This window comes from Rhipicephalus sanguineus, chromosome 11, assembly GCF_013339695.2.
Source record: "Rhipicephalus sanguineus isolate Rsan-2018 chromosome 11, BIME_Rsan_1.4, whole genome shotgun sequence".
Lineage (NCBI taxonomy): Eukaryota > Metazoa > Arthropoda > Arachnida > Ixodida > Ixodidae > Rhipicephalus > Rhipicephalus sanguineus.
The window spans coordinates 1,370,424-1,383,825 of record NC_051186.1 but is presented as its reverse complement, the minus strand read 5'-3'; the positions used below and the strand labels follow the sequence as shown (position 1 = coordinate 1,383,825).

The 13,402-nt window shown below is 47.5% G+C and overlaps 1 protein-coding gene across 1 annotated transcript; it reads left to right on the top strand.

The window, feature by feature from the left end:
• Positions 1 to 1,227: 1,227 nt before the first annotated feature.
• LOC119373202 (putative defense protein 3) lies at positions 1,228 to 9,382 on the top strand (the record flags this gene model as incomplete). Its single annotated transcript, XM_049420408.1, is given in 5 exon segments — positions 1,228 to 1,249; positions 5,819 to 6,010; positions 7,117 to 7,244; positions 7,997 to 8,088; positions 9,307 to 9,382. Coding segments are annotated over 4 exon segments (480 nt in total), but the record flags the coding sequence as incomplete, so codon positions are not given.
• Positions 9,383 to 13,402: the final 4,020 nt, after the last annotated feature.

The window sequence follows — 13,402 nt, the reverse complement described above, 5'->3', positions numbered from 1 at the left end:
CGTGCACTGACCACCCCCCCGGAACAAGTTTCTGCCTAACCTATACTGTATACCGCTATACTGTATACCGATATACTGTATACCACTATACCGCTTACGTTTCTGTATACCGCTATATGTTTTCCAACTATTTCCTATATGGAGTCCTACATATTAGGTACTACGGGAGAAACATTCCGTTACAAGTTTGCTGGGGAAGTAGCGCGAGGGTGCTTTTCAATAAAATAAAAGAAAATTGAAATCTGGGTTCTCAAAATTACTCCGACTTCAATGGATTCGAACATGCTAGAGGCCCGTATAGTGCGCGATTTCAGTGCACGTCAGAGAACCGCAAGTGGTCGAAAGTATTCCGGCGCCTTCTAATACGGCCTGCCCCATAATTATAACGCAATTTTGACACATAAAACCTCGCACTTAATAAAAGTATTCCAGTGTCGCCAACTGTGGCGTACTTCATAAATATATCTTTCTAGCACGTGAAACCACGGGACTAAATTTTTAACTGCAATCCTAGAGTTTCGTGCAGTAATTTTTCGCAGAAAAATCTTTTGTGGTCTACTAAACCGCATCGGGGTGGTCTCAACGTCGTGTTCCTGATGACGCATAGTGCTTATCTCAGCGAAAATGTCCTGAGCTTCTTCCTGTGTCGATCAGAGAAGCAAAAGGCAAGAAGAGAGAAAAAAAAAATTGAACTACGATTTCCGCCCTGTAGCTGGCGGATGTGTGCGCAGAAAAACATCGTTCTACTGTCTTTCGCTCTTTTTTTCTGCTTTGGGTCTCTCACGTTTGCCGATCGCTTTCATTTTTACCCGTACGTCACTTTTTACACGGTATCCTTTTCTAACTTTATTCTTTTTTTTCTTTCTTTTTGCAGACAGCGGAAATTGGGTAACCGATTCACACACCCCTCCTTTTTTTTTCCTTGTCGTTTGAAGCTTTTGTGTGCCTGGTGTCTACTTCGTGAAACAGTTCCGCAACCCTGATCAGAAAACCGGCAGCCTAATCGTCAGCGGCTATCACTGCCATCTCGATTTCTTACCCACCTCGGTTCACGTTCATTTTTCGTTCTCAAGTTCACCCATATCTTCTCGTAACCTCGGTAAGTGTTTTCGCCGGTCGCACGTTGTAGTGCATTATCGCCTGTTGGGTTACCAAACGGCAAGGGCGAGAATTGAAAGTGGTGTTACGGCCCCGCATGAACTTAGTCTCTGAAAAGGAAGTCTCATATGTTGCTGCGCGAGTGCCTCAGGTAGCCAGGTGGTAATGCAAGTGGCGGGCGGCCACGCCCGAACTGAGTCTCTGAAAGGAAGCCTTACACGCTGTCTTATTATTTTGCTGGGCAAGTGCCTCAGGTGGCCAGGTATAGTGGCGTCGAATTTGTAATACGCGAGTGTCGCGGAATTCTGGCAACGCTCAAACTTTGCGACCGGCTTTTGAAGAAAGTTGTTTTTCGAATGCTGGAAGAATGTATGCGCTTGTGGGGCGTCCCCGCATATATTGCACGGCGTCGACTGCTCGCGTTGCGTGTCACTCGGCACCCGCCATAGCAGCTCAACGTCTAGGGCGTTGCCGCGCTAAGCTTGAGGATGTGGGGTTCGACTGCCGGCCACGGACGGCGACTGCATTGAGATGGGGACAGAACCTAAGAATACGCAGTGTGCTTAGATTTAGGCCAATGCTAGAGAACCCCAGGTGGTCAAAATTAATCCATGATGCCCTACTGAAGCGTATTTCGTAACCATAGCTTGCTTTTGGCACGTAATGCTTGATAACCTCTAATATCTATGCGTCGGCGCATGCCAACAGTGAAAGACTGCGACGACGACGTCTCATTCCACTTATTCCTTGGGTAGCAAGCTTGAATCTACCTACTTCAAGGAGGCCTGACATATAACATTGCACGTGGTATGCGCGTGCTTTCAAACTTCGTTTATTAAAGCCGTGCTTCTTTGTAAATGTTCATTATAGTCGGCAATGTAAAGATCCGTGAGAAAGCCTGAGGCTCTGAATACTGTATGTACTAAATGTGAAGCCATTGCACGCTAGTACTTTGGAAACCAAACGGTTTAATGCTGAACTCCTGTATGGCTTTCGACTGTGAACTTGCGAAGCGTTAGTCGCAATGCAGCGACGTAGCCAGGGCAGTCGGACACCGGATCCGGTGTGCGATCCCCCCCCCCCCCCCCCCCCCCACGTGCGCACGCCTATGATTATATACAAGTGACAAAAGGCCGAAACCAGAGAATTGTGGTTCGCTATCTTCTGCCTCGTTTTTGTATGCACATATATATGCAAGACGCCTCAATGTCATTCATCTTTACCTTGATTCGCCGTCGAGGCTGAGCGGTTATGATGTAGCGCTCGTAAGCTCGCGGGTACTGCGTTGATTCCGGGCTGCCACGGCCGCGTTTCGGGCTAAATGCAAAAAAAAAAAAAAGCTCGCTCGCTTAGACTTACGTGCACGTTACGGAATTCCAGCTGGTGAAAACAATGTCCGATGGTGAGATCAAATTCTGGGCTTTTTCTTAGCGTGCCGAAACCACATGTGGGCGCAGTTGTGGCACATATAAAGAGCCCAAAGTGTAAATTTTTTTTGTACCGCATGATGACTTCAGTACAGAATGTGAGCGCTGCGGACGTGTATGAGTCAGAGTGTTTGGTGAAAACTTTAAAAGATGCCTACTAAGCTGAACGTACTGGGTGTTTTTTTTTAGACAATACAGATTTTTAATAAAAGTCGTACGACAGTGAGGCTCCTGTCTCTTTCTCACATAAACTCCGCGTCGAGGCGGAAGATACTTTGCCCCTGCTGAAATCACTGTTTTGACTAATTAACAAAAACTCGCAAATTAAATTTTTAATTGTTGACTTCAGGGCAGTTGTTTATATTAGAAAGTTGCAGTGCATGACAATTTATGGCATACCCATTTTTTAAAGATCACAAAAGTGGCACGTTATTCGAGATATTCATCATCGAATTTCAAGCGCCATATCGAAACTGATCGCGTCCGGCGTGCACGAAACGCGACGACTCTGTTACGCCAGACCGGAACTACCCGCGACAAGGAAGGGACGATATTTGAATTAATGCGCGTCGTGGCTGTATCTTTTCTTGATAATCGGAAAGTCATCTCCCTTTCACCAGCGGATCGCCGTACCTATGCGTGTGGTGTTTGGTCCTTATCTGTTTCTTTGGAGCTGTGCGCAAGAGAAGCGCAATATCCACGTTTTCTATGTCTGTGAAACATAAAACTCCGGAGCAGCCACTACGGCGCGTCTTCTTTCAGACATGCGAAGTGGTTTTTCGCGGCTCTTTGTAGTTTATGAAACAAACAGATAAGCATCACAGGGGGGCTATTTTGTAAGCGTTCTGTCACACAACGGAGGCGGTCCGCTCTATCGAGCCGCACGCGATTGGTGGAGGCTCGTTTGGCAGTCAAGACGTGAGCATAGCCACAGAACGAATGGAGGCCCCGTTCTGTCGATAAAACGGATACAAAACGGCCTCTTGACGACTTGGATTGGATCGAAACGTAAGCGCTGGGGCTAGAGAGTCCAGCCGTCCATTAACTTACTGAACTGTGAAGTGGCGTATTTCAATAAGTTTTTGGCGCTAGGATTAGATCAGCGGAAGCCACGCGCACGCTTGGCATGATCTGGGGTTTTCCCCACAGTTTTCACCTTAGTTGTGTGAACCTCACGAGCACAGGGTAGCCTTTGTTATTTTGTTTTGTTAGGGTTTTTAGCTTTGGAGGTGATAGTTGTTCAAGAGTCAGTTTGTCGTTTTACGCACGCGTTTTTCTTTTGCGGTTTGTTGTACGATAAAATCTGGCTACTTTCTGTAATGAACTTTAGTTTGAAGTGAGCGCACGTCCCATCCAGTTCTTCTTGTGTTTTTGTGTTTTGCGCTTCAAGTACCTTCATGAATCAAATTTCGATCCAATCTATGTCGTCCGGAGACCGTTTTGTGTCCGCTCTATCGATGGAACGGGGCCGGAGGCCGTTCTGTGCCCGTTCTGTGGCTATTCTCAAGTCTTGACCGTCGAACGAGCCCCCACCAATCGCTTGTGGCTCGATAGAGCGTATTGCCTCCGTTCTGTAACAGAACGCATACAAAATAGCCCCCCAGATTGCACCCAAAGCATAAGATTGTGTATATTTCAGAATGATTGGCGATTTTGGTTCTGCTTTGGCGCACCTTGATTCAAATTTCATGTCTCCGTTGTCACGTGCAGTTCCGGTCTTACGTAAACGAAAGGCCGCGTTTCCTGCGCGCCGGGCGCCGTCACCCTCGATATCGCCGTTAATATTCGATGATGAATATCTCAAATTACTTGCAACTTTTTTGATTTTCGAAAAAATCGGTATGCCGTGAATTGGCACGCACTACAACTTTGTCATTTCGCAACAGTGTCACTTCTCAACAGTCGCAACGGTGTCATTTCAGCTGTTGTAAAGTATTTCCGCCTCGACGTAGAGCGCGTGTGCGAAAACGACGGGAGTCTTACTGTCATAATTATCTATTAAAAATTTGTATTGTCTAAAAAACACAACCTGTATATATCTACTTTGATGTTACGGCTCCCACACGTGAGCCTTGTTCAATATGAAGCTTCAATGTGAGCAAGGCTCCCGTATGGGAAGCCAAAACGCCAAAGTAAAGGTTTTCACCTTGGTTCGTCGGCGTCTTTTAAAGTCTTCAGCAATGTTTCATCCCGACCAAACGAGATACTGTCAAAGCATGCACTTCATACGAACGGGGCTTATCTATATAACGGTTGTCCCACGTAACTTGAGCCAAGACTTTAAATATGGAAGGCGCGTCGGAAGCGAATTGAACCGAACTGATTCTATTCGCACTAGCCGATAGTTACTCAGGCACTTTTTTTTCTCACTCCTTAACTCATTATCGCAGGCTTGCGCAGGGTGCTCTCCGTTGGTGGTGAGCGGGTGCAAGGCGTTATCGCAGCGCGTACCCCCCACCCCCTATGTACCTGCTACACATTGGTCGAGTCCACCACACGATATGCTTCACAATGGAGGAAAAAGTGAAAATGAAGCGATGACCAGCTTTCGCAATGGCCTGCCTTTGGTCCGTGGTTTTCCGGGAGCGAAGATGGGAAGCGAACAGTTCTTGCAATTCAACGTGAGGGGCCTTCGGCCGCCATTGCTGTCGGAAACCTGCGTGGCCATAACTACTGTTCTTTCAACAATGACTGGAGAGGTTCGACGAGCCATTACACGTAGTATATTGGAGAACAAATAGCTTAAAGCTTCCCCCCCCCTCCCCCACCCCTCCGGTGTGGATGTCGAGTGCAACATGCGAACGGCTAGTCGCAAGGGGCCAATAATTACACATAATCCCTTATTGCTGGGACATTTGGTGCAAGTTCCATGGTTGCTTATTGTATGCTGGTAATTCACACAACATTGCAGACAAGTGACAAACGCGGAAACGAGAAAGTCTTGGGTGCTATTTTGTGTCCGTTTTTAAATACATATATATCTGCAAGAGGTCTAAATGGTCGTCTTGCACGTATATGTAAGCACACAAACTGTGTAGGGCACACTTCGCGCCCCTCCTTAGGCGAGCACGGAGGGGCAGACGCCCCCCTCCCCCCCCCCCCCCTTGCCGTTTGTGCGCCCGCTTATGCGCAATGTTTAATAATTTTCCAACTTTTAACTTATTGGTGGAATACCCAATGTATGATCGCAGAGTTGTAGAGCATATTGATTGATTGATTGATTGATTGATTGATTGATTGATTGATTGATTGATTGATTTGACCTTCTTTCCGGTTACGCGCCACTCCCGTAGTGAGCGGCATGTTCCTGCGAAATCTGTGCTTGCTGGTCGTGCTGTCTCGTGGGACTGTGTGTTACCCCAGCGGAGCGCCGGCTCAGGCCTGCGATGACATGATGCCCCTTCATGGTCCTGGCACCATGCCGTCCACCGACAAGGGCAACCTTGACCTGTCTGCCACGCTCGACGACAAGCGAATCGCCAAAGGTGAGTCGATGCGCGCTGCACATTTTGGTTATGTATATATATACGTATATATATTATAAACATAAGCTAGAAAGTACGGCGTACGTAGAAGCTCCTTCAATATAACCACAAACGTTTCGACTGGCGGGACAGCCTTCGTCAGTGTGACCGCTGCACTCTAACGAAGGCTGGACCCACCAGCGGAAACGTCTGTGAGTATATTAACGGTATTTATATCGGCGGCGGAAGTGCATTAGCTCTTCTGATTCACGTTACGCGAGCGGCGGAAGCCAGTGGCACCATGGTCATGGGATCCCACTGGCTTCGGCGTTGCTGAAGGCCTTGGCTTTTTGAGCAAAACACCTATTTTTATTTCTTTTCGGTAAAACAACCTTTTCCATCAAAACTTCAAGAGAGGCGCCCTGCCCCCCCCCCTCCCCTCTCTCCTCCTGGTTACCGGCCTGTCGCCAGGTATAGTACAAGCTGTCACGGGACACAGCAAATCGTTACCTAATCATACACGCGTGCACGCGCCAGTATAATTACGAGTACTAGTATGACCGCTGCCGCAAAAGAAATTGCTGGCAATTTTTCAGAGCAGTTTATGAAGTTTCTGTGGCCCTCGAGACAGAGCAAATAAGAACGTACGCCAGTACTTTTTTAGGCAGGTTCACATTAGCATTTGCAGCGCCTGTCAAATTATCGGACAGGCGCTGCAAATGGTTATGGAAATTTTGTCATTGTTTACACTGCGGGGTGGTTGAACATACTGCTTTTATTGAAACATCGGTGCAGTGTGCACGAGTTAGCTGAGGTTGAATGTTTTGCACATCCTTTTGTTTTGAATTCTAAGATCAACCTTTCTTCGTTATACTGTTCCAAATTTGGGATTTGGTGCTTAAGGAACAGAGGCTTTTTTTCCCCCGTGACCTGCTACAAATTCATATTTGGGCTGTTGCACCCCTGCTCCTGAGCTTTTTATGTGTGTGTGTTAACTTCCGTTCACCTCAGCGACAAGTGAAAGTGCCCGTGTAATGCGGGTACGGGAACGGATATAATCTACTAGCACTGTCACGTCTGCTGAAGGAGTACGGTAATGACACTTTACTAACGGTTCTTTGATGCAGTGCTTTTGCTTGGGACCTTCAAGGGTTTCTTCATCAAAGCAGTGAACAAAGACGGCGGCGCGGTATCTGGAAAGTTCACCATTGACAACCGTTTCATGAAGGGAGTGGACTGCGATGGCCACAAAGATGTGAGTATAGTATCGCGCGCCGTGAAGTTTTATTTTCCGAGACGACGTTTTAGGACAGCTTAGCAACGTAATATATACCACGTCTGACTTTCAATCTGCATTATTATACAGTATTGTGCAGTAATAACTATTAACAGTATTAGCTAGTGTTGTTTTCGAAAGTGGATTATTTTCTATGGCGACGATGATTCCAGAAAGACGGTTCCACTTCTGCGATATGCGCGGAATAAAAGTATGGTAATATTAACCAGTACAACAATAAATAATTCCAGCTTTGTGGGAGTGGTCAATGTGAGCGGAATTATAGGATCGGTTAGAGATTAGTTCGTTGCGCACATGACAGTTACGGATGCAAATTTTGTGAAAAGCCCGCCAGGGTGGTCTAGTGGTTACAGTTTTAAACCATGAAACAACGCACAATCTATCAAGGAACTGCGAAGTGACGAGCGAATTTTTTAAGAGCCGCAGCTTGTTCAGCGCTGGTGTGTCACGCGCCTTGGTGGTCTCGCGGTTATGGTGCTCGACTGCTGACCCTGAGGTCGCGGGATCGAATCCTGGCCGCGGCTGCCGCATTTTCGATGAAGGCGAAAATACTTGAGGCCCGTGTGCTTAGATTTAGGTGCACGTTAAAGAACCCCAGGTGGTTGAAATTTTCTGGTTCTCCACTATAGCGTCCCGCACTATCTCATCTTATTTTGGGACATGAAACCCCAACAATTAACATGCGCCTTTATGACGCATGCCTATTGCAGAGTGCCGTCACTCACATGAACAACGACGGCAAAAGCTCTGTCGCGGTCGAGTGGACGGCTCCGGACAGCTTCACTGGAGAAGTAATGTTCAGGTGAGCGAAAAACTTCTACTATCCTGAAACTCCCGCATCGAAAATCGCAAACGTACAGTTGCGTCGTTCAACAACAAATAAATTGAATCTGCAGTACCACTTGGTTTTAGCAATCGATGTCTCTTCTTAATTGAAGCGCATGCGCACTTGTTAATCAGTTGTGCTGTCGGTTACGGGACTTTTGATGTGTCACGAAAGGGACACTAAAATGAGCCAATGAATCGTTTTATATCGAAAAAGTTTACTCTGAAAACTCTAATGACGTTAATTTCACAAGTCATAGGTTTATTCAGAGGAGAAAATCGAGGTCGGATTACTTTTTGAATTTCGCGCCGAAATCTCCGCGCGTGACGTCGTAGATTACAGGGTGTACTTTTCGTGTTTTTGCGACATTTAGTATATGTTAAGTCTCTGGCCACTCGGTAGGCAGTCGACTTCATATTTACCGATTAGGAACTACGTAGGCCCTAGCGGACGCCGTAAAAATCTACGGCGTCGCGGCGATTGGTGCTAGAATTCTAAGGGGGTTCTCCACCCGCATTTTTCGCGCGTTTTCTCGCTTACTAAGCGTCTTTTTGCGGCAAGCGCGGTGATTTTGGTATTATAAATGAGTCATATGCTAGTACGAGAAAAACCGTTGTTTAGTGTCCCTCCCTTTAACTGTCAACTATGTTCGACGCGTGAATGTGTCAGAGGTGTAGCCAGAAATATTTCGCGTGGGGAGGGGGGGAGGTGTGGCCGAAGCCCCCAACCCACCACCCTAGGCTGCGCCGATGCTGCCCTAACAAAGTGGACGAGCAGATTACAAAAACCTATCGTATTCTGAACAACGGTGCCTATCGCAGGACACTCCCAGTTTGTAAGAATTAACCCTAAGTGCACCCTAGGTTAATCCTAGGTTAACCCCAAGTGCCCGCTAAGTTAACCTTAAATGCAGCTTCTTGTAGGCGCTCCGTTCGACTTGAAGGCGGCGAGGTCCAAGCGTCCGCTGAAATCCACGTTGTGCCTTGGGTTTTGTTTCTGTATATATATTGTCGTATTTTGCATTTTTTTGCCGATGATAAAGCACCAGGTTGGGAACTACCGTTCGGTAAACATCACTTTCTGCCAGGCTTTACATTCTCCCGTCTTCACACTGGAGCGCTAATTCACTGGCGAAAGTTGCAATGATTCCGCCTGAAATAATGGCTTTGCGTCTCACAATTTTTCTCGTGTCAGGGCCACCGTCGTGAGGACAAAGCCAGACTACTACGTTGGCTTGACGTCATCGGCTGTGAAGATACAGGCCCCGTCGGTGAGTGCAACTGAGCGATTGTCGACAACCATTTTGTCAAATCGCCGATGAAGGATAGTAAAAAAAGAAAGAAAAAAAATGTACAGAACTACATTTTTTATAGTTTTATTAAAATAGTTTTATTTAAAAAATGGCGAACTCTTTTAGAGAAAGTCATCTTCTCGCAAGAGAAAAAAAATTGAACGTTTAGTGCAAAAGATACGAAGTGGTCACCTCTGGTGACCACCATGCAGTAAGGGTCTACCGGTAAGTTCTCGTATAAGTAGGATAAAGTGGGGAATGACGAGTAAGCGAAGGAACTGAAAATACCAGCATATTGCCCCTCGTTAATTTTATGATGGAAGTTCTAGAAATAATAGCAAGCTGGATGGAGAACATACGTATATCCTGAAAATCCCTTGGTCCCCTTCCCCTATACACAGCAGCATGCAGGCGCCTTTATATACGCGCCCCGCCACGGTGGTCTAGTGGCTATGACGCTCGAATGCTGACCTGAAGGTCGCGGGATCGAATCCCGGCCGCGGCGGCTGTATTTTCGATGGACGCGAAAATGTTTGAGGCCCTTGTGCTTACATTTAGGTGCACGTTAAAGAACCCCAGGTGGTCGAAACTTGCGGAGCCTTCCACTACGGCGTCCGTCATAATCATATTGTGATTTTGGGATGTTAAACATCTCTTTTGGGATGTCTTTATCTCTCACTCCTCACAATTTGTGGGCCTTGTACGATAGATGGTGTGTTTAGAGTTTGGATGGTGGGTATAGCCGGTTGATAGCGGGAATCTTTGGGATGTGTGCCCCCACCTTTTCCTGCATCCAAATTTCATGCATCCAGCCTTATCTGCATCATAAAACTCCGTTTTTTTATGTTTGCCCACACCAATACGGTGATGATTGTGATCAACTAGTCACTCAGTCATTCGATTAATGTATCAATCAGTAATTTATCTACCATGCCCAGGAACAAACCTGCGGTCTTAGTGCTCGCGCACATGTCAATTAAAAAAAGAAGGAAACAATGAAATGAGGATGGTCCATAGAAAAAATCTGAGGCAGTTGCACCCCAAGCGAATGTTGTACGAATTGCCGAGCATTGATTTGCCTGTGTTTCCCCTTGTGTTTATCGGCTCTTTTCTGCTATTTCATTGTGTTTATCTGCTGTTTTCTGCTCTTTGCTTTTCTCGTGTGATGATGTGATATTTTATATTTTTCTTGTGATTATCTTTCTTGATTTGCGTTCATCTGTTTATATTCTATGGTCTCTCTTCTGGCGTTTTTCTGCTGCTTGCGGCTCCCGAGTGCGGTGCGTCTAACTCTCGACGCTGGCGTTTCGCTGTTGACTCCGCTTGCTCGGGCAGACGAAGTAGTCCTTCGGCGACGCTGGCGTTCACGGGCAAGCAAGTGCTGGCGTTACAAACGTGCAGCCTGTTCGGCTAATGTGTATCAAAACGAGGGACCTGCGTGACGCCAACGCGAGACGTGACACTGCCAGACAATAACGCGAGACATGAGACTACGAAGGGGCGGTCCCTTAAACTGCTCTCGCATTCATACGGTTTCCATAAATGCTTGTTGTGCTAGCGTGCCTGCATAGCCGAGTGGTTACGACGCTCGCCTTCGGACCGTGGGTTCCCGGGTTCGAATCCCGCCTCGCCTAGAAATTTTGTTTGCTTTATTTTTCTTCTTCTGCTCCTCCTCTCCACACTCTTCTTCTCTCCTCCTTTCCTTCCTTCGACGCGGTTGCTGGGTGACGCATGTTACGTCCATCGGTCGGCGGTTGGCGCACACCCACCCGAGATTGTGCCTACGCGACCCAGAGTTGTGCCAAGCTTAAAGAGCTCCGCTCTTATTAAAAGGCTGCTTTGTCCGATGCCGTTGCGCTGAGCTCGAGTAGTACGCCTATTTTAGCATTAAATGGTGATAAATAGGCTCTGAGATGGCAGCTTTCGCCGGCCACTTTTGCTTCTGCCGCAGGCTGAATACTGTAATATCCTCGTGAACTGCTTACAGAAGGTTCAACAGTGTACGCCCTAGCGTGTCCCAAACCATCATCACAGAAGATATGCAAAATGTTCGAAAAAAATGAAAATTCCTCATGACGCCTTCTAGCCAAACTTCTTCACAAGAGGAAAGCGCGACGTCGCATGTTCCGAAAATGTTCCATCCGGCCTTTTTTATTTTCCTGTGCTGTCTCTGCCGTTTCGGTAGGGGTCGGGACAACTGCTATCGCCAGACGCAAAGCCTCCGAGATGAGGAGTCGTTTCGCGAATTTTCCGCTAGAGAAAGGGCGCATGCGCCGTTGGCATCGTGTAAAAAGCGCATCGTTGTTCTCGCCGTTCTGAAAACTGCTTTGTTACGTGTCCTAAAGCGACATCGTTACGTGTCCTATATTAACGACACATTTCTCAGGCGAAGTAGAACAAATGTTACGTTGGTTACGTCTGGTTATGTGTAGTTATAGGCATGGGCGTCTGCAGGAGGGTGCAAAAGGTGCACTTGCCCCCCCCCCCCCCCTCTCCCTCTCAAGCGCCACACCAACACTCCCACCTCCGCCACCACACACCAGTGCTCCCCACCTCCACAGCCGCGATGCAACACTAGTTTGCACCCCCAAGACTAATTCTTCCGACTCTCATGGTAAAGGCTGGTCATGTCGTTTGTCTGGTTATAGTATACTGAGGCGTGTCCCCTGAGTGTGTGTGACCATGGTGCGTAAACCATGTGCACCATGGTCGTGCATGATGGTTCATGCAGCCAATACGCTGCGTCGCGTAGATCTGCCACGATGGTACTCGACTGCTCAACCGCAGGTCGCGGGATAGAATCCGGCGCGGGGGGGCCGCATATTCGATCGGGCGCGAAAAGCTTGAGGCCCGTGTGCTTAGATTTAGCGCACGTTAAAGGGGCCTGCAACACCTTTCTTAATTATATTGGAATAGTCTCATTATGACGTATGACTCTTCACGAGTCATATGCTGCAAAATTTTTCGAATCCGTCAAGTCTGAGTGGTGTTACCAAATATAGAGATCACGTTCCGCAGCTTTTTCCTCTCACTCAACGCAGCGAGCGCGGGGGGGAAAGCTGCGCGCGGCGTGAGGGGAGGAGGAGAGAGGGAGGGCGGAGGGCGAGGAGGCGACGTCAGCGCCGGCGGCATTTTTTTCATTTTTTCTCTCTGGCGTCTCGGCGCAACCCGTGGTCTGTGCCGCCACTTCCGGTCGGCTTGCGTCGTTCTCGTCGAGCCAGAGAATATCTACCACTTTAGAGAACGGAAACTGTACCTTTGACTGTAGTACGGAAATAAGGGTAGCGGCGGCGTAATGACTGCAAGAGAGGCGAGGCGAGATGGCGCTGCAAGTACTATCATCTCATTAGAAAAACGCGTTTTTACGGTTGGTTTGCCCTGGTCGCGCTACGGCGCTTTTGCTCCCTGTGGTATTTTGTTCTTTGTCGTTTGCTAAATCGCTGCTCGCGTGTGTAATAGTTATCGCCAGGTGACCAAACTGGCCTCGACTGGCAAAAAACAACGTCAATCAAGTAAGGTTTGCATCGTTTATTGTGAGTGCCCAAGCTGGTACAAGCAATGTATACAGTCAGGTCCAAGCAAAACAAGTCACTCATACACGTCGAAAGCTTTCAACCCGTACAGGTGTAATCAGTCTGAAAGCTGACAAATATGGCATATAACTGAACACCGAGATCGCTGAAAGAACGTTGCTCTCGTGTGTAGCAGCGTCCGAGTTTTAACAGCATAGCTTAGACAAGGTCTTATCCTTCCGTTAGTTTATGCGGCGCTTGCCAGCTTGTGTTGATCTTTGAGTGCTGGTGTGGAGTCGGAAACGAACGTGCGCTACGCCGACAGATAGTTGGCGCAGTGAGAGCAATGTAGTTTTGATTAATCTTTTACGTAAAACAATAGGCGGATGCGTACAGTTCTGCATCCTTCTCGCTCGCGATGTCACCTTGAATGCGTTTACAAAATAAAGAATTCGCGTTGTGTATTACAGGGCAGGCACGATATTTC